Genomic DNA, 25,187 nt, shown 5'->3' with positions numbered 1-25,187 from the left:
TGTGGTTTGTTAGTGATTTGAGTGGTTGTAGTTGAGGGATATAGGCTCTGGGTGATATGTAAATATTTGTAATGTTGTAGATTGTATCCAGTACTTATGTGTGGAATGATATTATTTCTGTCATGGTGTCTTGAGGGTTTGGCTTCTTTTGTTTTGTTTGAAAAAGTTATGTTGAGTGTTAGTAATATATGTCTACTTTTGTGTTGTGTTGTCTTCCATTAATGTTATGTAATCAGTGAATGTAGACAGAGTAGATTGTGATGTCAGTTTTGTTTCTTGGATTATAGATATGTGAATGTTGAGTTCATGTAGGAAATGAATCCCAGCTGCCAGATGATATAATTCAGATTCTAGGATATAAATATAATATTGAGTTAGGGGCTGTGTAGGAAAAAATTATGAAGAGCTATGTAACATCTACTAAGCACATCTGTCGTGAAGAACCATGTAAAATCTATTAAGCATATTTAAGAATGTGGTATAATGAATTTTCAAATAACATGAAGTTTAAGTATCTGTACAATACTCTTGATTTTTTGTTGCAGTAATCGGTGATGAAATTCTCAAAGGACAAACCCAAGATACCAACACACACTTTCTGGCAAAGAAGCTTCATAGTTTTGGAGTCAAATTATGCAGAGTAAGTACAGGTTTAGATAGCCCTTGAGTGATAATCTTCAGAAAATTGTATTTTAATAACTGATTTTAGCCCATTGCAATGCCATTTGCATTAGGCTGACAAAGTAATGCCAGATTTTATCATAGCCATCATCATTATGATGTTAATTATTATTATTGTTGTTGTTGTTATTGTTATTATATTATTAATGATTATTATTGTTGTTGTTATTATTATTATTATTATTATTATTATTATTATTATGGAGAAATAAGGAAAGATGAGGTGAAGACAGTTGTTAAGATGATGAGAGCAGGTATGGCACCTGGGTTGGATAGGTGTCTTGTGGAATGTCAAAGAAAGGGAGGTACAGTGATGGTGGACTGGTTGGTGAGGTTATTTAATGTTTACTAGAGGGTAAAGTGCTGGAGGACTGGAGGAGTGCCTGTATAGTTCCACTTTACAAGGGGAAGAGGGACAAGTGTGAGTGTAGTAGTTTCAGAGGGATCAATTTGTTGAGTGTAATTGGGAAGGCTTTTGGAAGGGTGATTGAGAGGATTAGGAGAGGAACAGAGGGAGTAATTGGTGAGAAACAGTGTGGGTTTAGGACAGGTGGGGTTTGCATAGATCAGATTTTTGTGATAAGGCAGATATGTGAGAAAGCTTTAAGAAAAAGTAAGGGTGCTTTTTAGGCTTTATGGATTTGGAAAAGGCGTATGACAGGGTAGACAGAAAGGCACTGTGGGAGGCTACTGCAGATATATGGGATAGGAGGAAAGTTGTTAAGAGCAGTCAAGGGTTTTTATGAGAGTAGTAGAGCCTATAGATAGCTGAAGGTTGCCAGTTAGTCACTTTCTCCCGCACGGTTTTGTGAACAAGATATAACACGGACCATTATATATATATATATATATATATGCAGAAGAAATCACTTGAACGCGTGATTCTGTTTATGCCGAAAAACCACAAGGAAAATAACAGAGGAGACTTAGCACTTTCGTCTCTTCAGACAAAAATGTCTGAATAGACAAAAGTACTCGGTCGTATTTCTGTTATTTTCCTTGTGTTTTTTTTTTGGCATATATATATATATATATATATATATAATATATGTATTTACCTGTGGTGGGGGAAAAGAATACTGCCACCAAGTTTTCCCACTTGGATCGTAAGAGGCGAGAAGAAAGGGACGGGGAGAGGGACTAGGCATCCTTCTCCCTGTAGCCCCAAGGGGCAAATTCCTAAATCAAAAAGAAAAGGCATAAGGGGTGCTGGCGGGCCTCGGGCCAGCACCCTAAGGTTTGGGTCTTTTAATGTGCGTGGATGTGGTACAGATGAGAGTAAAAGGGAAGAGATAGGTAGTATGTTTGTGAGAAGAAAGTTGGATGTGTTGGCTTTGAGTGAAACTAAGTTGAAAGGGAAGGGTGAGTGTATGTTTGGGAGTGTAAGTGGGAGGTTATCAGGAGTGAAGAGAGGGCGAGGGAGGGAAGGGGTGGCTATTCTAGTAAGTGAGGAGATAGGTAAAGGGATAGTGGAGTGGAAGGAGGTTTCCTCAAGGATAATGTGGATGAAGGTGAAACTGGGAAAGGAGATGTGGGTCTTTGTAAGTGCATATGGGCCGGGCAGTGAGAAGAGCATGGAAGAAAGGGAGGCCTTTTGGATAGATTTAAATGAGTGCATAGAGGGTTTAGGAAGAAATGTCAATGTAATAGTACTGGGAGACCTTAATGCTAGAGTGGGAAATGGTCCAATCGATGGAGTGGTTGGGAAGTGTGGAGTTCCAGGAAAGAATCGTAGTGGAGAGTTGATGGTGGAAATGTGTCTAGAAAGAGAGTTGATGATAGCAAATACAGTGTTTCGGAAGAGAGTCAAGCATAAGTACACATGGGAGAGGGTGGTAGATAGAGCGCAAATGGATTATGTAGTGGTAAATAGGATTATGATAGGAAGAGTTAAGGATGTACATGTGCTAAGGGGAGAGGGTGGGGAATATCAGATCATTTTTTGGTGGAAGGTAAGTTGAGAGTGGAGGATAGATGGAGAAGGAGGAAAGGGACAAAAGGTAGGGAGGTTCTTAGAGTGAACTCCTTGAATGAAAAGGAAAAGGAGAAGGAGTACGAAAAGAAGCTGAAGGAGGAGTGGGAGGGAGTAAAGGATAGAGCAGAGATGGGTGTGGAGGAGGAATGGGGATGGTTCAAGGAGGGAGTCTTAAAGTGTGCAAGGATGGTGTGTGGAACAAGAAGGACAGGGGGAAATAGAAGAAAGGGTAGTGAATGGTGGGATGAGGAAACAAAGAAGGTTGTAGAAGAGAAGAAGCGAGCATTCACAGATTGGTTACAAAAGAGGACAGGGGAGTCATATGAGACGTACAAAGAAAAGAAAAGAGAAGTAAAGCAAAAGGTAAAGGAGGCAAGGAGGAGAGCAGATGTGAAATGGGGTAGGAGTATGACAGAAAATTTTGAAAGTAATAAAAAGATGTTTTGGAAAGAAATTAAGAGAGGAAGAGGAGGCGAATCAAGTAGGGAAGAAAAGGTAAAAGGTACAGATGGAGAGTTGATAATGGAAGAGATGGCAGTGAGGGGAAGATGGGCAGAATATTTTAGGGAGTTGCTGAATGTGAAGGAGGATAGGGAAGGAAAGATAGCTGCAGTGGGAAATACGAAGAAAATGAGAGTGATGAGTGAGGAGAATGGAGGAGAAATAAGGAAGGATGAGGTGAAGGCAGTTGTAAAGATGATGAAAGCAGGTAAGGCACCTGGTCTGGATGGATGTCATGCAGAATGTCTGAAAAAGGGAGGTTCAGTGATGGTGGACTGGTTGGTGAGATTATTTAATGTTTGCTGGAGAGAGGGTAGAGTACCGGAGGACTGGAGTAGTGCCTGTATAGTTCCTCTTTACAAGGGAAAAGGGGACAAGTGTGAATGTAGTAATTTCAGAGGGATTAGCCTGTTGAGTGTAGTAGGGAAGGCTTATGGGAGAATCTTAATTGAGAGGATTAGGAGAGGAACAGAAGGAGTAATTGGTGAGGAACAGTGTGGATTTAGGACGGGTAGAGGTTGTGTAGATCAGATCTTTGTGGTAAGACAGATATGTGAGAAAGCTATAGGAAAGGGGAAGGATGTTTTTTGGGCTTTTATGGATCTGGAAAAGGATTATGATAGGGTAGACAGAAAGGCACTGTGGGAGGTACTGCAGATTTATGGGATAGGAGGAAAGCTTTTGGGAGCTGTGTTAGGATTGGAAATGGAGAGAGTGAGTGGTTTGAAGTAAAGGTGGGACTTCGTCAAGGATGCGTTATGTCGCCCTGGCTGTTCAACTTATACATGGATGGGGTGGTGCGAGAGGTGAATGCTAGGGTAGTGAGTCAGGGATTGGAGATGGTTAAAGAAAATGGAGAAAAGTGGGAGGTGAGCCAGCTGTTGTTTGCGGACGACACTGCGCTTGTGGCAGGGTCAGAGGAGGGATTGAGGAAGCTGGTGGCAGAGTTTGGGAGAGTATGTGATAGAAGAAAGCTAAAGATAAATGTGGGTAAAAGTAAGGTGATGAGATGTACAAGGGGTGAAAGTGGCAGTAGACTGGAAGTGAACATTAAGGGAGAGCGACTGGAGGAAGTGGATAGTTTTAGATACTTGGGTGCAAGTGTAGCAGGAAAAGGTGGAGTGAAGGTGGAGGTAGAATGTAGATTGAGAGAAGCGAGTAAATGCCTTGGTGGTTTAAAGAGTGTAATGAGAAATAGACATTTGGGAATGGATGTGAAGAGGAGACTGTATGAAGGAGTGATTGTGCCAACAGCACTGTATGGGGCAGAAACGTGGAACATAAGAGAAGAAGAGAGAAGGAGTTTGAATGTGTTTGAGATGAGGTGTCTGAGAAGTATGGTGGGGGTTACTAGGCTAGATAGAGTGAGAAATGAGGAGGTGAGGAGGAGAACAGGGGTGAAAAAGGATTTGGGAGAGAGGGTTGATGAAAGAATATTAGGATGGTTTGGACACATGGAAAGAATGAGTGAAGAAAGACTAGTAAAAGAGGTATGGAAGGCAGATGTGGAGGGAGTGAACATGAGGGGACGTCCTAGGATGAGGTGGATGGATGGGGTGAAGGGGGCTTTGGGGAAGAGGGGAATGTCTGTTGAGGAAGGAAGGGAGAGGACGGAAGACAGAGGTGAGTGGAGAATGGTTGTATATGGATGATGTTGTGACTGCATGGGGAGAAATGGGCGGGGGGGTGGGGGGTGGGGTAGTGTGTGTGAGTGAGTTTTGACGCAGCCCGAAGGGATTTCTCCCCGTCCTCTCCTTATATGCAAGGGGGGACGGAGAGGGGGGGTCGCCGATTAAATGAAGCGGCCTTGCTGTGGATGTGCTGTGTCCTGCGACACTGCTTCTGACCCAGGGCGGTGGCCAGGGTGCAGGGATGACCCGTCATCCAGGAGGTGCTCAGATGAGAGGAAGGGTGGGAGGGGTGTGGAGTGTATTTAGGGATGAAATGGGTGGGAGTGTTTTTATGCCTTTCCCTTTTTGGCTACCTCCCTAGGAAGGGGGAAAAAGCCTTGGTATATGTATGTACCTAGTTGTATTATATGGGAAGGGAGCTATACTCATAGTGACCCATCTTTGTATCTTTCAGTATCAAGTTTGATCTTAAATTCTTGTATAGTTTTTGCACACACACTGTTGCCTCATCCACTTGTGTGTGTGTTTCACCTTAAACCCCCAGATGTCAACCCAACTTAATATCACTCCCATTCTCAAGAAGTATACTGCCACATTCAGTTTACAACTCCACATTAAAACAGTTCCAACACAGAATTGATCAGTCAACAGATTTAAGTTACCTCAGATGCAGTCACCACTCAGAAAACAGAGCACTTTATTCTGCACTGCCCCACAGTTACCCTATCCAGACAACAACATTCTCTGATTTGACATATGGGCTGAGTTTTTAATTGATATATTGGTTTATTTTAATTTTTCTTGTCTGTTCTTTTTTCTTATTTTCTTTATTTCTACCTTTTTATGTACACCACTGTATAAAGAACTTAAAACATGTTGGAAAGATTTTGAGTCATTATGTATCCTTTCTTAGAATATATTATAAACAAATATACAAAATCCTTGTTAGTTCTGTTATGCTAAGGATATATATGCAGTGACTAATGTAGAAAATTAACCAATTGACGGAGTGGTTGGGAAATGTAGAGAGGTAAATGCAAGGGTGGTGGGTCAGGGATTGGAGATGGTTAAAGAAAATGGAGAAAAGTGGGAGGTGAGCCAGCTGTTGTTTGTGGACAACACTGCACTTGTAGCAGGATCAGAGGAGGGATTGAGGAAGTTGGTGACAGAGTTTGGGAGAGTGTGTGAAAGAAGAAAGTTGAAGATAAATGTGGGTAAAAATTAGGTGATGAGATGTACAAGGGGTGAAAATGGCAGCAGACTGGAAGTGAGTATTAAGGGAGAGAGACTGGAAGAAGTGGATAGTTTTAGATACTTGGGTGCGAATGTGGCAAGAAAGGGAGGAGTGGAGGTGGAGGTAGAATGTAGATTGAGAGAAGCGAGTAAATACCTTGGTGGATGAAAAAGTGTAATGAGAAATAGACATTTGGGAAAAGAAGCTAAGAGGAGATTGTATGAAGGAGTGATTGTGCCAACAGCACTGTATGGGGCAGAAACATGGAACATAAGAGAGGAAGAGAGAAGGAGTTTGAATGTGTTTGAGATGAGGTGTCTGAGAAGTATGATGGGGGGTTACTAGGCTGGATAGAGTGAGAAATGACGAGATGTGGAGGGTAAGGGAGTTGGGAGATAGGGTGGATGAAAGAATATTGGAATGGTTTGGACACATGGAAAGAATGAGTGAAGAAAAACTAGTAAAAGAGGTATGGAAGGCAGATGTGGAGGAAGTGAACATGAGGGGGCAACCTAGGATGAGATGGATGGATGGGGTGAAAGGGGCATTACAAAAGAGAGGAATGTCTGTTGAGGAAGGACAGGAGAGGACAGAAGACAGGGGTGAAGGGAAAATGGTTGTATATGGATGATGTTGTGACACATGTGGTGGAATGGGTGGGGGGATGGTGGGTGAGGGAGTATGTGTGAGAAAAATTTGACGCAACCCAAAGGGATTTCTCCCTGTCTTCTCTTCTGCATGAGGGGATGGAGAGGGGTGGGGGGTCGCTGATTTAATGAAGCGGCCTTGCTGTGTCTTGCAACACTGCTTCTGACCTAGGGCAGTGGACAAGATGCAGGGATGACCCGTCATCCAGGAGGTGCCAAGTGTATTAGGGATGGAATGGGTGGGAATTGTTTTTATGCCTTTGTTTTTTGGCTACCTCCCTTGTAAGGGGGAAAAACCTTTGGTATATATATATATATATATATATATATGTATGTACTAATGTAGATTTTTTTTTTTTTTTTTTCTTTTTTTTTTTTTTCTTTCTTTCTTTCTTTCTTTCTTTCTTTCAGGTCTCAATCATTCCAGATGATTTAACCACAATTTCAGAGGAAGTTGCCAAGTTTTCCAAGCAGTACACATTTGTTATTACTTCTGGTGGTATTGGCCCAACCCATGATGACATAACTTTTGAAGGTATTAGAGAAAAGAAAATACAATTTTTTCTATCCTAATTTTATATACATAACTGTCATTAATTAATATGAATTACACTGAAAAATCAGATTTGTAGGGGGGAAATCCAGTCCATACTTGTTTGATAGGAAGAAGATTTATGGTCATGGTTTATGATAATTATCCTTAATGTTTCAGGAGTTGCAGCTGCATTTGGTGAAAAAGTGAAACCCCACCCTGATATTGTAGCCTTCATAAAGGAATGGTTCAAAACAGATGACTTGAGTTCACCGGCCATGAAGATGGCTCATGTGAGTAAATTTTAGTGAATTTATTATACTTTTTTTTTTTTTTTTTTTTAAGAATGAATATGATTTTCATATTCCAGTGTGACCAAGCCAGCTTGACTATTTTATACTATCTTCAAATTCTGCTTACTTTATATTCTTACATAACCAAAATAGTGTTTCCTGGACTTAGTTTGTGTTTCATAGTTTAATGATACAGACATATATACATACATGCATACATATAACAAAAGGCATTTTCCCCCCTTAATAAGGGGCTGGTACAGCCAGACCATAGACCTTGTGGATGAAGGGTTATCCCGGTCCCCCACACACTGCCTGGGTCAGAAGCAATGCAGTAAGACACAGCACCTCCACAGCAGGACCGTATAGCCAAAGCTGGTTTACCCCTGCCACTTAATCACTTGGCAATCCTCCCTTCTCACCCACTCAAGAATTTACAGAGCAGACAAGAAGAAATCCCTTTTGGCCACATCAGTTTATTGACCATTTACAACTGCTTCCCACTCACACCAATCTCTTACCCTCTCTGTTCTCTATTTGACAGATATTCCACTTGTACCCAAGGTCCCCTTCACCCCCATCTATCTGTCCCGCTCTCAGTTTTTCCCTTCATGTTCACTCCATCCACCACTGCCTTGTACACACTTTTTGCTAATGATATAATTTCCATAATTAATGACTAGTTACCAGCTAGTAAGGAATGAGAAATAAAGTGCATAGTGAAGTATAGGGAAGTGTCTTGAAGGATTGTTTAAGCAAAGGTGAAACTGGGATAAGACATTAGTTATTGTGAGTGTATACAGTATTGGTAGTGAGAAAAGAGAAGATGTGGAGATAAAAGGGAGGCCAGATTGGATGAAAGCTTAGTTTTAGGAGGAATGTAAATGTAGTGGTGTTGTAAGAACTTAATGCTAGAGTAGAAAATGAGCCAATAAATGGAATATTAGGGAGGTTTGGGGTTTCAGGTAAGAATTATAGTAAAGAGATGATATTTGAGATGTGTTTAGAAAGGGAGTTGATTATAGTAAACACAATGTTTAAAAAGAGAGCCAAGTATAAGTATACTTGGGAAAAGTTGATAGAAGGAAGGGTGATAGATAGGGTGCTAATGGAATATGTAATGGTAATCAAGGGGAGGATTTGAAAAGGTCTGGATATTCATGATTTCAAGGGAGAAAGTTTTTCTAGGGAGGTTGGGGATTGAGAGTTGAGGACAAGTAGAGGAGGAAGATAAGGGAGGTTGGCAGAAAAATGATGAATTAACAATTTAAGTGGGTATGGGAGGTGGTGAGGGAAACAGGTGTAGAGGAATGGATATGTATCCAAGAGGAAGTGATAAATTGCATAAAGATGGTATGTGGGATGAAGAGGATGAAGGTGGGACAGTGAATAGTGAGATGAACCAGAAGGATTTTAAAACAAACATTCCTTTTGAGCTGAACCACAGTGAGATTTCTCAGCCATTCTCAAGGATGTATCCACCATATTCTTTGGATATTTCAAGCTGGATGCTGTGTCAAAAATTTCATTGACCTCCTCGTCTAGAAATCCTGGACTCCAAGTCCTGAAAGCTCTCAGAAAGTATGAAAAATCTAAAGTTGATTTTATGATGTTCTGAATAGTAGTTTATAGATTTTATGATGTTCTGAATGATAGTGTATATATGGGAGGATGTTAGTAGGCTTCCTGCTAACATCAAACATAAAATTTCTTTTCCTTCTATATAAGAAAATATCCAAAAATGGTAACTTGCTATCCAGTTCTATTTCACAGTTACTTTAAGCTTTCATCTCTCACATGCCCACCCAAACTTTGCCACTAGCTACCTTAGACATTCCTCTGACCAGCCACAAGGATAGTGTCAACCACAAGCAACAACTGACTCACTTTCCACTCACCTTCATTCTCACTTACCATCTCCAAACTCCCTCACATTTATTTCCTGTGCCACCCTATCCATGTACATGTTCAGCAACCATGATGACATTATACAATCCTAGTGCGACCCTATCTTCATGTCAAACCACTCACTCTCTCCATTCACTCATGCAGAAACTTTTGTTTGCCCTCAGCAACCTTTACTTTACCCTTTCCCATATCTCTGTAGCACATTCCACAATGGCCTCCTATTGACTGTCACATGCCTTCTCCATATTCACAATGTATTCCTTCTGTTTCCCTTCCTAATCCTTTCAATTAACACCCATCTGTATGCCTTTCTATCAACACTTAACAGACTGATCCCTCTAAAGCTACTACATTCATATTTCTATGTTTATTATTACTCAGACTGAAAGAGAACAAGTATTACAGCAGTGACTCTGTTTTATAATGCAAGTAGTGTGATGCATCGTACATTAGGCTTCTGATGCTGCACATGAGAATTTAACTCATATTGAAACAGTGTATTAGTGTCAGGAACAGAGCTAACAGAGTATTAGGTGTCATTGCTAGGACAGTTATGAATACAAGTGCAGTGGTAATTATCAAAATCTATATGGTGTTAGACCTATCCTTGACTATGTGGTACAGTTTTGGTCTCCGTCCTCTAGAATGGATATCAAATCACTAAAATCAGTACAGAGGAGAATGACCAAAATTATACATGGGCTTAGAAATTTACCTTACAAGGACAGCCTTAGGTACCTTAATTTACATTCCCTGGAAAGACACAAAGTATGGGGTGATCAAATAGAGGTGTTCAAGTGGATCAAAGGCTTTAACAAGGGTGACACAAATGAGGTCATCATATTAAGACAACAGGGCAGGACTTGCATTAATGGATTCAACTTGGACAAATTTAGATTTAACCACTTCAGTACAACTCAAATTCTCGCATGTGAGGCGATGGACGATTTCTTTCCAATGTGAGGCGGCGGATGATTTCTTTTGCTCCAACATGAAGAGACAACAAAGAGGCTTTTCAGCCAAGCATGGAACAGCTTTGGGCCCATACATCACAGCACCACAGGACACTCTAGGCCCATATATCAGAGCGCCACAGGACATTCTAAACAAACCGTGTTGATGCGACAAGAACAGAGTCAAAGGTCTACAATGGTCTTCACTTCGAAACCCCTTTTTTTTTTTGGCAACACTCAAGAGTGGCACCTTTCTCCATGTTTTTCATTGGGCACTCTTTCGTATGGAATGCTCTTTTTGCCTTCTAAAAACCTTAGCTAGGAAAGTCTGGCAATCCTCCAAACGTTTCTTTGGGGCTGGCCGGCAGTTGATGTATTAGACTAGACTAGGCTGAGAAATAATGAAGAAAAACTCAAACGCCTTTCGCTCCAACCTGCCACACAATGCCAACACGCATGTAGCATTGGCTGGCATACGTAATTTGCATCACACTACTCGCTTTACTTGTTCTCTTTTAGTCTGAATAATAATAAACACAGAAAACGTGATTAAATCAGCTCACATAATCCAGGGGGAATCTCATGTACAACTAAAAAATATTAATCAAGATGCTGACACCTGCATCCTCATGTACCCACTCATGCCTCATGAGGCCTACATAGGCGTTATCATACTGAAGTGGTTAAGAATGAAATAGGCAAAAACTGGTTTACCAATAAAGTGGTCAACGAATGGAATAGACTTAGTAACTGGGTAGTGAGCACTAAAACTATCAGTTATTTTATGAAACGATTAGACAACTTTATGGATGGGGATGACAGGTGGTGATGGCCATGGATTGCCTTGCAGTCTCCTTCATTCCTGTGTTCTTATGCAAAATTTTCCATCAAACTCCTACTGCAATTTACATCTACTCCCCTCTTCACCTCCCTCACTTTGCGTTTTGGTTGACCTCAGTTCTTTCTGTATTTCTTGTGTCCCTTTAGTCGCTCACAGAAGAAATACTGTGTTGTTATCAGCGTATGACTAGGTTGGGGGCAGTGTAATATAAGAAGTTCAATGTCTTCTGTGTGATGTTTAGATCTGGAGCAGTTTATTCCTGTGGCCAGGCCTATTCTGTGCAAGATGGTGACCCAAATGCAATTGTGAAAGAGTGTTTTTTGCTTCTCGTAGGAAGGATGTTTCTGTGGAGCTAATCTCTGGAGGGATTTGATGGGGAAGGGCCAGTATAAATGGTGCTAGAATAATTCTATGTGATCTGAGTGTGAATGTGTTTTTTATAGACGTGTATTGTGGTGCAGGTGAAAAAAGTTTTATAGATGTTTGATTAGAACACTGATTTTTTTTATGTGCTTGTGTGATATAGTGAGATGGGTAAGTAGGATTGAGGGCTCATGTGTAAAAGTATGTGCCTCTCATTCTTGTGTGATATTCTTTGGGAAAGATTTTGGTTTCTGTGCAAAGGCATTCTAATCTCAAGTATGGTTCTTTAGAACTGTTTTTGATTTCTGGAAGGCAACTATTAGGCTGAGTTCCTCCTTTTCAATTATTGAGCCCCTTTAATACTTGGAACATGAATGAGATGGGCCTCATGACACCATCTTGCTCTTGGGCTATTATAGCACACATTTCAATATTGCTAGCATCACAAAGTAGATTAAATGCCTTACTATAATCAGGAGTTATCAAGAGAGGAAGGGTGGATAAGAGTTTCTTGCATTCCACAATGGTTGCATCTGTGCCTTTATCCCACCTGTAGTGGCCACAAGAGAGCATGCACAAGATTTAGACAACACCTTTGATAGAATCCCAACCTGCCCATAAGTCATCTGATGCCTCTTCTTGTTTTCAGGACATTGTAGTCTATGATGTCCTTCATCCTGGCTTCTAATGGTATAATGCAGTTCTATCCTACTTGATGTCCTAGGTCATATGATCCTACCATGTATTAGCAAAAACAGTGATGTCATCTGAGCATGCCTTGATGCCTGACAGTCCATCAACCAGCCAGTTGATGTGGCTCTGGACTTTCTGAATGCTTTTAGAGTGATTGTGGTTTACCCAAATGACATTGGGAGGCTTGAACAAAATCATTATTACCAAAGCAGACAAGGGAGGTAAAGTAGTGATTCTAGATAATTTGGATTATGTCAATAAAGCCAAGGCTACAAATCCCAAGCTCCCCTATTTTTTATGGTCTTCCTATGTTACATAAATCAGGTATTCCACTGGGGCTCCTATACTAGTAAACTTTCTAAATGGCTAGTAGATCATTTGTCACCTCTTGTGGGAAAATTTTCCAATTCTCATATTAGAAACTGTTCATTTTATTTCCACAATGGTTGCATCTGTGCCTTTATCCCACCTGCAGTGGCCACAAGAGAGCATGTATAAGATTTAGACAACACCTTTGATAGAATCCCAACCTGCCCATAAGTCATCTGATGCCTCTTGTCTTCAGGACATTGTAGCCTATGATGTCCTTCATCCTGGCTTATAATGGCAAAATGCAGTTCTGTCCTACTCAATGTCCTAGGTACTCGGTGGTGCTCCTGCCAAAGGCACTCCTCTTCAAGTTTATAATAAGTTGGACTTGCTCCAATCTGTTGAGTAAATTTTCCAACCTTGTCATATGATCCTCCCATGTATTAGCAAAAACAATGATGGATGCATCTGAGTATGCCTTGATGCCTGGTAGTCCATCAACCAGCCAGTTGATGTGGCCCTGGACTTTCTGAATGCTTTTAGAGTGAATGTGGTTTACCCAAATGACACTGGGAGGCTTTGGCAGCCCTGAAGAGCTTGAACAAAATCATTATTACCAAAGCAGACAAGGGAGGTAAAGTAGTGATTCTAGATCATTTGGATTATATCAATAAAGCCAAGGCTACAAATCCCAAGCTCCCCTATTTTTTATGGTCTTCCTATATTACATAAAGTAGGTATCCCACTGGGGCTCCTATACTAGCAAACTTTCTAAATGGCTAGCAGATCATTTGTCACCTCATGTGGGAACAATTTTCAATTCTCATATTAAAAACTGTTCATTTTATTTCCAAATAAAAAACAAAAAATGTACAAAATGTTAGGATGCTCAGTTTGAATATTGTCTTTTTGTTTACCAATAGCAATGTTGAGGTCTTTCCTTTCTGGAATACAATCTGCAAGCATTTCAGGACAAATTCCCACTTCCAGTTACATAAATTCCTACCTTAGTTTGATTTTGTTTCTTCCAATCATTTCATTCCAGAATGAATTTTATAGACAAAAGAATGGTTGTAGTATGGATTTCAATCTTTCACCCATTTTGACCAACTTATATATGGAATATTACAAAAGTATTGTTACCCACCGTCAAACCCTTATGAGAACCAAGGCATAAGAGGATCTAGGACACCAAAACCCATAAAATTAAGTCATTAAATGTGTGTGGTTGTGGTACAGATGAGAGTAAAAGGTGAGAGATTGGGGATTTATTTGTGAGAAAGATGGATGTGTTTACACTGAGTGAAACTGAATTGAAATGGAGGGGTGAGTTTGGGTTTGGGAATGTGATGGGAGGGTGTCAGGAGGAATGAAGGATCAAAGGAGGGAAACAGTGGCTCAGTTGGTAAGTGATAAGATACGATAGTGTGGAGTGAAGAGAAGTGTTTTCGAGGTTAATGGTGGCAAAAGTTAAACTGGGATGGGGGATGTGCATTTTTGTGAATGCATATGGTTCTGGTGTAATACCATTTATCTTTTCTTCCAATGTTGTGTTATTCCCAGTGTAATAAGCTGGATTTTTTTTTATCTGACCATTGCAGTCCTCTATAATGCAGCAAGGTTACAAAAAAAAAATCTCCTTTTAGATACACTGATTTCTTCTATGACTTTATTCTTTTCTTATAAGGTTATTCCACACACATATTTTAAATGACAAGTCAACACTTTAATCCTTATTGTTAATATAAAGAAGATTAGTAAAAGAGGTGTGGAAGACAAAGGTGGAAGGAGTAAACACGAGGGGGTGACCTAGGATGAGATGGATGGAGTAAAAGGGGCATTGGAAAAGGGGAATGTCTGTTAAGGAAGGATGGGAGAAGACAGAAGGTAGGGGTGAATGGAGAGTGGTTGTGTATAGATGATGCTGTGATGCATGAGGGGAAGTAGGTGAGGGAATATATGTGAAAAGTTGATGTAGCCCAAAGGGATTTCTCTCCGTCTTCTCCTTTTCTGCATGAGGGGATGGAGAGGGGGAATCGCCGATTTAATGAAGTGGCCTTGCTATGGATGTGCTGTGTCTCACGACACTACTTCTGATCCAGGGCAGTGAGCGAGATGCAGGAATGACTTGTTATCCATGAGGAGCCGAAATAAGAGGGAGAGATGGGAGTGGATTATGTGGGGATGGAATGGGTGAAATTAGTTTTTATCCCTTTGTTTTTTGGCTACCTCCCTTGTAAGGGGGAAAAAGCCATTGGTATATGTATGTTGATGTGAACAATATTATCTTTTCACAGCATGGATATCTTAACTGGATGGGTTTGAGTTGCATATGGCCAATTCAGACAAATAGAAAATAATAACAAAAATAATGATAATCTCTATGGAAGTTGTTTTTGAGGCAGCTTACTTCAAGCAAAATCTGCTGGCCATTCTTAACCACTTCAGCACAAATCAAATTCTTGCACGCAGCATCGGCTGCCATACACACGCTGCATCACACTACTCTCATTATAAGATATAAAGTCACTGCTGTATTACTCGTTCTTTTTTACTCTGAGTAATAATAAACACAGAAAACATAATCAAACCAGTTCACAGAATCAGGGTAACTCGTGTACAACTACAAATAATATATAATCAGGACACTGATGCCAGCATCCTCGTGTACCCACTCATGCCTCATGACATCTACGTAGGCGTCATTGAACCAAAGTGGTTAAGAAAAAAAAAACACTACACACGCGTCATTGTAGAGGGAGGAGGTCCAAACATAAAGCTCTGACCTAGCGCTTTGTAGCTGAATCAGGAAAAATGCCTTGTTATTTTCAGGATGTAGCATTATGTTTTCATGTAACCAGTAACATATCCAATCCAGTTCTTGGAAAATATAGTTTTTAGTACAGAATGGCGGGTAGTAAAGATGAAAAATGAATCAACAAACCAACTAAGAGGGAATTGGATATGACTAGAGTGGAGTCACCACTGGGAGTGATCCCAAAGAAAACATGTATTATTGTAACTCCAAAGACAACGATTCTGAAGTATTTTCGGAATTTCGGAGGGATAGAGGAACAATGGATAAAATTATGGACATGGAAAGAGATACTAGGATTAACAGGGCAATAAGGAATCAATGCATCAACAACTTGGCAAAAGAATTAATTGATTTAAAACTAGACCACAAAGCTTTGCATTTAGAGGTATCAAACTTACCCACAAGTAACGATGAGATAATAAGAGAATTAAATTATCTAAAAAGTGTATTATGATTAAAAGATAAAATGAAAGAAAGGAAAATGAAGTTAGAAACAAAAACAAAGAACTGAAGAAAGAGGTCAAAGAACAAGTTCAAGCAGTAACCGAAAAGGTGGAAGAATCAAAGAGACTGATCTTAATGAAATAGAAAATCAGTGGAAACAGGAACGTGAAAATCAAAAACTCTCATTCAAAGAAATAGCACAGCAGCAGGTAGAAGAGAACACAAAGGAAACAGTGATTAAAGTAATCAAAGAAAAGGAAAACTGGGTGAGAGACACAGTGGACAAAAAGAAATGCATTGTGGTTTACAGGATCAAAGAAAAATACAATGTACACAAATACCAAAGAGAAAAGAAGAGAAATTGCGAAGGAGATACTGAAAGCGTTACAAGTTGAGGGGCAGGATTTGGAGAAGGAAATCAATGACGTGCATAGGATGGGTACATACTCAAAAGAAAAAACTACAAGGCAATGAAAATCAAAGTAAGGACTCAAATGATAGCTGAAGAAATACTATCAAAAGTGGCAAAACTAGCTAACAGTGAAAATTACAAAAATGTGTGGATAAATAAGGAAATGAATGAAGATGAAATAGAGAAAGACAGGGCACTGAGAAATGAAGCTAAGGAAAAAATGAGAAAAGATCGGAGACTGAATTTTTTTTTTTTTTTTTTTTTTTTTTTTTTTTTTTTTTTTTTTTTTTTTTTTTTTTTTTTTTTTTTTGATCTGAGACTGAGAAAATGATACATCATAAAAATAGAAACATAAACAAACAAAAAAGAAGAAGAAAATTAAAAGTGTCATATACAAACATGGATGGTGTGATTTGTGGAATAAATTAATTAAACAACTATTTGTCCATAGAGAAACCAGACATTATGGGAATTGTGGAGACAAAACTGAGAGAACCTATACAAGTATGGTGGGTCAAGGTTCCTTTGGTAAAAAAAATACATACATATGAGGCGTGTTTTTTAAGTACTGTTTTGAAATAAAAAATTAACAAGTAGATTTTTCATAACAATTTTATTTTTACATGAAAGCCTGTACTGTAGTCTACTTTTGAACATAATTACAGAATCATCTGACCGTGTTAAGTTTGTGAGTATTTGAAATGCCTCCAGTTGAGAATGCCACTGACTGTGAAATACGCACCGTGATTAGTTTTCTTACTGCTAAAGACATGAAAACGGCTGAAATTCATTGTCAGTTCAGTGAAGTGTATGAAGAAAACATTATGAGTGATGGGATGGTGCGGAAATGGGTGAGAGCTTTTAAAGATGGCCGTACAGATGTAGATGATGAGGATTGAGTGAAGGTCATCCACTTAGTTCCTCATGTCAAATACAGGCAGTGACTGAGAAAGTGGAAGAGAAGATCAAAGAAAATGATTTCCAAGAAATAAAGAAACAGAAAGTAGAACAGGAAAATAAAAAGTTATCTTTTAAAGAAATAGTTGAGCAACAAGTCAAGGAAAATGCTAAGGAAATGGTAATTAAAGTAATAAGGAAAAAGGAAATTTGGTCAGGGACACTGGATAAAAAAAAGTGCATTGTAATCTATGGTATTAAAAAACATGATGTACCTAGATATCAGAGAGATAAAGAGGAGGAAGAGATCGCTAAAGAAATTCTGAGATTCAAGAGGAGGGACAGGATATAAAGAAATTGAGGAAATGCATGGAATAGGAAAATATTTAAAAGAAAAACAATATAGGCCACTAAAAGTAAAACTTATGTCTCAAATGGTAGCAGAGGAAGTACTGCCGAGAACAACAAAACTAGCAAATAATGAACATTACAAAAATGTATGGATATAAAAAGAAATGAGCAATGAAAAAAAGAAAAGGAAGTTAGAAAATAAAAGAGAACCGAGAACGATTTTTTTTTTTTTTTTTTTTTTTTTTTTTTTTTTTTGAGAGAGAGAGAGAGAGAGAGAGTGGGACCTGAGGCTGAGAAAATTGTATATATAAAAAAAAAATACAAAGTAGACAGAAAAAGACAAGAAAGAAAAAATTAAAGATAGCTTATACCAACATAGACGGAATGATTTCAGGACTGAACAAATTAAATTACTATCTGGCATTAGAAAAACCAGACAATGGGAATTGTAGAAACGAAATTAAAAAGTCCTCTACCACCAGATACTGTGGGACAAGGTCTATACAATCATTGGATGAAAATTAGAAATGAAAAACAGGGTGGGGGAGTATTATTTTTGACTAGGAAAGACTTAAATGTGACCAAGATAACAGCAGGAAATAACAATGTGGAATCAGTTATGGTAAAAGTTGAAAATAGTGATATGAAAAGTAGAAAACTTGTAGTAATGTATGTGCCCCCCAAAACACAGTCTTGGACAGAAAGTGATCATTCAAAATTGTTGGAATACACAAAATATGAACTAACTAATTTACTGAAAAAAGTGGAAATATTGTAATTATAGGTGATTTTAACTCAAAATATGTTGGGAAGAAATGACAGTGAAGGGTGGAGAAGACCTCTGGGGAAACATACTTGATATGACCATTGAATACACAATGACTCAGTGGGTAAAGGAAAATGCCAGATACATAAACAATGAGGAACTATCAAGACTAGAAATAATACTTATGTCAGAGCCTGAAATTGTGGACAGAATTGGTTGCAAAACTTCAATAAGGAAGAGTGACCATGTACTAATAGAATTTTAATTAAAAGAGCAAATGGACGTGAGAAGAAATGAGAAACATAGAAATAGAAGACTAATGTACAACAAAATGGATTTTGAGAAACTCAGAAAATTCTTTCAAAACGCAAATTGGGATAACTTCCTAAATGAAGAAACAAAGATGGAAGAGAAATGGAATATACTAAAAGAAATTTACAATGAGGGAGTGAACAAATATGTACCACAACAGTAGCAAGAAATGGTATACATAAAAAGCAGGTACAACAAAAAATGTAGTGAGGCTAAGGATAAAGGAGACAAAGCTTGGAAAAGATAGAAAAAAAATTAAAAAACAAGTAAATGGCAAATGTATATCAAACTAAGAAATGATTATGTAAAAGTATGCAGAGATGAAAAGAAAAGAGATATAATAGAAAAATGCAAAAAACAACCTAAACTATTTTGCAGGCATGTAAATGGTAAACTAAAAAACAAACAAGAAATAGAAAGACCGCGCCAAGGGAATTATGAATAAAAAGAAGTAGAAATGGCTGAAATTATGAACAAGCGTTTCAAATCAGTATTCACAATTGAAAGCTCACTAAACTGTGAGGAAATAGGGAGAGAGATACCCCCCAATGAAGGAAATAACTGTGACACAGAAGGAAATCAGAGATCAAAGAAAAAACCTTGATGTCAGAAAATCACACGGTCCTGATGGAATTGCAAATTGGATATTGAAAGAGTGCATAGAGGAATTGACAGACAAAATATACAAGATAATTAAACACTCAAAGAAGGAAAGGTACCACAGAAATGGAAAAATGCAAATATTGTACCAATATATAAAGGAGGGAACAAGGAAAATCCAACCAACTACAGACCGGTTTCCCTTACATGTACAATAGCAAAAATATGTGAAAAAGCTATCAAAAGTAGATGGGTTAAACATCTGGAAGAAAAAAATATACTGAATCCAAATAAATTTGGATTTAGACAAGGAAGATCATATACAACAAACTTGATCTGTTTCTGTTTGAGACTAATAGAAATAATACAAGAAAGGGATGGATGGGCGGACTGTGCTTTCTTAGATCTACGAAAAGCATTTGATAAAGTACCACACAAAAAACAAATAAGAAAAATAGAATGGATAGGTGGCATCAAAGGAAAATTATTGGAATGGATGAAAGACTTTTTGACTGGGAGAAAAATGAGGGTAGTAATTAGAGACAAATATTCAACCCAGAAAGAAATGATAAGTGGTGTCCCGCAAGGTTTGGTATTGGCTCCAATCAAGCTTGCCATATATATTAATGACATGGATGAAGGAGTGGAATGTTATATGAACTTCTTCACAGATGACACAAAAATACTTAAATACAGAGGAAGATTGTGAATTATTACAGATAGACCTAGACAAAATCTGGACATGGAGTCAAAAGTGGGAAGTGAACTTTAATGTAAAAAAAATGTAATATAATGGAGTTTGGAAAAAGTAAGAAAAGAATATCGAGAACTAAAATTGGTGAAGAAGTTAAAAAAAAAATTGAACTCAGAAAGAGACCTTAGAGTAATAAACAAACATATCAATAAGATAGTTGGAGAAACCAACAACCTATTAAGGTCAATGATTGGAAGGTAGCCTAGCCTAAGTATGCCTTGGCTGGCTACCTACCTTACAAGGGGGAAAATGCCTTTTGATATATAGATAGGAAGTTAGCAGACTCATATTGTCTAACTAAAGTACATAGTCATAGATCTATGGTACTGGAAGTAAGAACAAGTAGACCAAAGAAAAGGTGGGTGGACGAAATGAAGGTATAAAGGCTAGTGGTTAGGATGTCAGACATACACTTTGATCAAGGATATGACCATATTTCGTCCATTCTTTTATCTCAATTCCTACTTCATGATCATGTTTAGCATTTGACCCAGATTTTTCCCCAAGGTAAGGTAAGGAATTCACACAATCATGTATAGTTAGACTTTAAAGTTTGTGTTCATCTCTCTTGCCTCATACCAGGATATGGATATTGAAGTAAAAAAAAATTAATCAGACTGGTCTTCTCTTTAGAAGAATATTTGTTTTGTTGCCATTTTTAGTTTCTTTTTAATCTAGAGCTTTCCCTGGTTAAATCTATTAGGTTTGTATTCATCTATCTTGCTTCATACCAGGATATGGATATTGAAGTAAGAAAACTGAATCAAAATCATCGCGGTCTTTTTTTTTTTTTTTTTTTTTTTTTGTCAAGCGTGATGTCTTATAAAACACGGAATTCATTATTGGGTAACTTTATTCATATTATCATTGGCTGTTATCAGTTGGTGTCCTAAAAACTGCTATCTTATCTGATATTTCATGTTGTTTGGCACATATTTTCTATTCCATGATTAGAACTAATTTTGTAAGGTACATGAACCACTTTAATGAACCTTGAACTACTAATAAATCTTTGTGTTGTGGTTTTATCAACTAGTTTTAAGACCTAGTAGAATTATTTATATTAAAGGGTTTAATGTAAAGAGATAAGCTTTAGCTTTGCAGAAGACTACACTGTACTAGTGAAGCTAACTATACATTTCCTTTGCCTTTTGTACATACATACATGTACCAAAGGCTTTTTTTCCCTGGGAGGTAGCCAAAAAAAAATTGGAGTTTGCCTTTTGTAATCACTTATAGTATTGGGTTTATCTGGTTATTAGTTCCTAGTGTAAAGAACAAACTAGCATTAAGTGGATGTAGACTTTGAAAATGATGAAATGAAAATGTTAATAATTTTGAACTAAGAAGTAGGAAGTAAAAAGATCTTGTGTCAATGTCAGCCAATGCTAATAAGATATGAGAGATAAGATCAAATTATAGATTGTAGACTTGTTTACAGCAAGTGCATGCACATGTAACTAAGGGCTTTCTTTCCCTTGTAAGGAGGTGGTTTATTCAAAACACACACACACACACACTATACCCATGGGATGGATTGATAGCAGTGAAAAATAATTATTGATGATATAATTTTGTATGCAGCAGTTAGCAAAGAGTAACATATGGATTGACAGGAGTTAGAACACTGATTCAATGTAAATGAACATAGTGGTGTAGCAATTAGTTTTTGGTAGTATTCAAGAATACCCTTAACTCAGATCTACATTTGATGTTGTTGGTTAACCCTCACAATCAATGGAGTATAGCACTTGAGAGGTCCTCTGCCCTGGATATTTTCTAGTCATGTCCATGTGTTGCTAATATTTACCTAATTGTAGTATACAGGAAAGGAGCAATGCTTGTTCGGTCCTGTCTCCTATTCTCCAATTTTTTATCATACCTAGCCTCAAATTCATGTACAGTTCCAACTTAATCTATATCCTTGATTTCTGATTATCATAATTAAATTTGAACTCGTGTATTGTGTGAGCTAGGGCTGTATCACTTTCTAAGCTATTCCACATATTTATGCATCTATATGGAAAACTATTTCTTCACATCCTTTAGACATGTGGTCTTTCTTAATTTGTTACCATGACCTTTTAAAGCCCCCCCCCCCCATCTTTAATTAGGAGATCCCTTCTGTCAATACAATCTATCCCCTTAAATGACCAGAATAATGTGATCATATCACCTCTTTCTCTTTGATCTTTCAAAGTTGGCAGAGCCAGTATTTCCTCATATGGTTTATCTGCCAGGCTGGAGATCATTTTGGTTGCTGCCCTTTGTACTCTCTTAATCTTGTTGTTTACATCCTTCACTCTGTGTGGGGACCCTGCCACTAACGCATATTCCAGTCTGGGACAGATCAAGGTTTTGATGATTTTTTTTTTTTTTTTTTTTTAAATCTCTTCATCCCTATACTGAAATGGCACTTAAATCTTCTACAATAGTATATACATCTCTCCCACAATCCTGCTGATATGTCTTTTATCATCTCTCCCAAATCTTTCTCTTCTTTCACTTTTGTGATGGGTTGCCAAACAGTTTATGAATATGTACCAGTCTGGCAGAGTGGAGATGGGTCATATGTTCATAATTAACTCTGGTGATATGATGACTGATCTCACTAAAATTACTACATTCTTGTTTGCCCCTATTCCCATTGTATAGTGGAACTATACATACATGTCTCCAATCCACCAATAAACTTCCTTACCATAGACACGCATAACACATTTTCACTAGCTATTCCACAGTAACTACAACTACTCCACCCATTCTCAAATATTCCATGTGACAGCCATTCAACTCATGTGTCTTTCCAACTTTCATCTTTTTTCAGTGTTCCTTGTATCTCCTCTTTTGCTATAGCTTTGTCATTCTCCTCTCCCATCACAATCATTCTCCTGACATCTCCCACTGCCACAGTCAGAACACTTTGGTTGTGGCACTGCAACTGGTCCCAAATAAATACACTCAGTACTGTAACACCAATCCTATCAACCTACCTGTAATCAAGTTGACTCCCATAAATACATTAACCATCCTGAACTGTTCCCAATTCTTTTAATCATATCTCTGAATTTTCTGTGCTTTTTATTTCCAGGCAGTAATGTAACTGCATGTCCATGCTCATTTTGTACCCAAAATGTTACTTCTTTTACTCGTAGATATTTTGGCTGCTGCCAAGCATACAGGTGAGGAAAAAATATCTCACATTCAGCGTTAAATCTCAGCCCTTTATATAGATAATATTTTGGTAGCCACCAGTTATGATACATGATATGAATACTTCATTTTATATTCTTGTTCTGATATCAAAACAGGTACCTGAATCAGCAGTTCTTCACTATGGTGAAGACAAGATTAAAGGAATCAAAAGTGTATATCCTGTAGTGAGTGTAAGAAACGTCACTATCTTTCCAGGGGTTCCACACTTGCTTCAAAGAGGTTTTGACCTGCTTGGGAAGGTTTGTAGAATTTTCATTTGTGTCATTTTACTATTACTTAATTTTGTATCTACTCATCAATTTATTGTTTATGAGACTATATATCAACAATCAAAAGTTTATGAAATAAGTGAAAGTAAATTATTTTTGTTTGAACTTCATTGCAGACCTTGTTCTATCGCCCAGGGGTTGGTTTTCATGTGAGAAAGTTATTCTTGGCTGAGGATGAAGTGGCATTTGCTACAACTCTCAATGAAACAGTGAAGGAATTTCCAAATGTCGCATTTGGTTCATATCCAAAGTTATTTCATAGGTAAGTAGTTTTGTAAAGCACCTATGCACATTCTTGTCATTGCAGTAGCCAAGGGGATTTTCATTTTCACTCATAACATTTCATTGGCTGTCAATAAATCAGTATCATCTTGTATTGTGACATCAATAGCTGCATGTATCAGTGCTAGTTACTTCCATAATGACAATAGCTTAATACACGTGTCAAAAACGTGCTTATCATGATTATCTTACAAGCTGTACCAACACATTACTTGGCAATACCCACGTGTGTGGTTATCATTAAAGTTGATAAGATTCAGAGCATTAGTATTTGTAAAGAATGTGTGGTTAGTAGTGGATATACTGTAGAGCTATGAGGTGAGTGTCAGTTATTTCATTTTTTTTTATTTTTTTTTTCTGGTGTCATAGTTTGAAGAAAATATTTTCACCATGTTTGGTGTGTACTTTTTTCTTTTGTTATAGAAGTTATAGTGTGTATTTAGCCCATTTGAAAATGTTCTGTAGATACATATTCTTTTGTTAAGAATTGTGCCGTCACTATAATGGTCCAACACCACAACTACAAAATAGCAGCCAGAAAACACAAAAATTTACTTCAGTAATCTGGAACTGTGGCTGACACAAAACAGAATATCTTCATCCCATCAGAATTCCTAAGAGATACTGCTTATTGTTATGAAATATGCTCAGACAATAATAGCCCAACACCACAACTACAGAATAGTAGCTGAAAATACATAGATTCATCTTATTATGCAAGGTAACCACTTAAGAAAATAAACAAACAGAGCAGAGTGCTTTCGTATATTACATCTTCAGTGTAAATTACAAAAAAGAGGGTACAGCAAACATAATATAGTATGACAAGAGTATAAGGAACTACACTAGGAAAGGTTGTGGACGAATTGTCTGGGCGTGGGTCATCTTATTATGCTTGAATTATATCTAACAAAACAGAATGTCTGCATCCCATGAGAAGTCCTCAAAAATCAGAGATGCCACTTACTTCTGACTACCATGAATCTAGAAAACGCACATTGGTTATAATAAAAAGTCAACTTCTTCCACTGGACAAAAACCCTATTAGAGTTTCTATTTGATATTCATATGACCTTCCTCTTACATAGGAAAGGTAAATAAACCAAAGAACATACTGAAGAAATTTGAATGCACAGGATTGGGACAGCAGAGGGAAATACTTATCACTGTACATAGCTCATAAGAAATATACTTAACTGTGCATCTACAGTATCATATCCAGCAATAGAAAAACGGACATCTGATAAGCAACACAAAGTGAAGTATAGGAAATAGTAACTGGCTATGCTAAAATGACACCAATAGAACATCTACACACAGAAACCAAAATCCCTCCTATTGAGCAGCTCAAGAAAATGATAGATACAAACTTCTTTACAAAATTCCTCAAACCCACCCACATAACATCACACACAGTCCATCAAATGCAGTGTAAAAACAACTCCAGGAGTATTTTACTCCAGCTTCTATAATAGCCAACCTCCAGTACCTCACAGTATGTCCAT

General features: G+C 37.9%; 1 protein-coding gene across 1 annotated transcript in view; it reads left to right on the top strand.

Annotated features, from left to right (window-relative positions):
• The window catches only part of LOC143021921 (FAD synthase-like), a 50,052-nt gene that overhangs the window by 6,206 nt on the left and 18,659 nt on the right, over nt 1-25,187 (top strand). The window contains exons 2-6 of the mRNA XM_076179784.1: nt 546-640; nt 7,081-7,204; nt 7,382-7,494; nt 23,227-23,370; nt 23,517-23,662. Coding sequence (XP_076035899.1) covers nt 546-640; nt 7,081-7,204; nt 7,382-7,494; nt 23,227-23,370; nt 23,517-23,662 — 622 coding nt within the window. The remainder of the gene's footprint in view (nt 1-545; nt 641-7,080; nt 7,205-7,381; nt 7,495-23,226; nt 23,371-23,516; nt 23,663-25,187) is intronic.

Source organism: Oratosquilla oratoria, chromosome 43 (genome assembly GCF_046742065.1).
Source record: "Oratosquilla oratoria isolate Oo_2021 chromosome 43, ASM4674206v1, whole genome shotgun sequence".
Taxonomy (NCBI): Eukaryota; Metazoa; Arthropoda; class Malacostraca; order Stomatopoda; family Squillidae; genus Oratosquilla; species Oratosquilla oratoria.
Note: the sequence above shows the minus strand (reverse complement) of the source record. Positions and strands in the feature narration are given on the sequence as shown.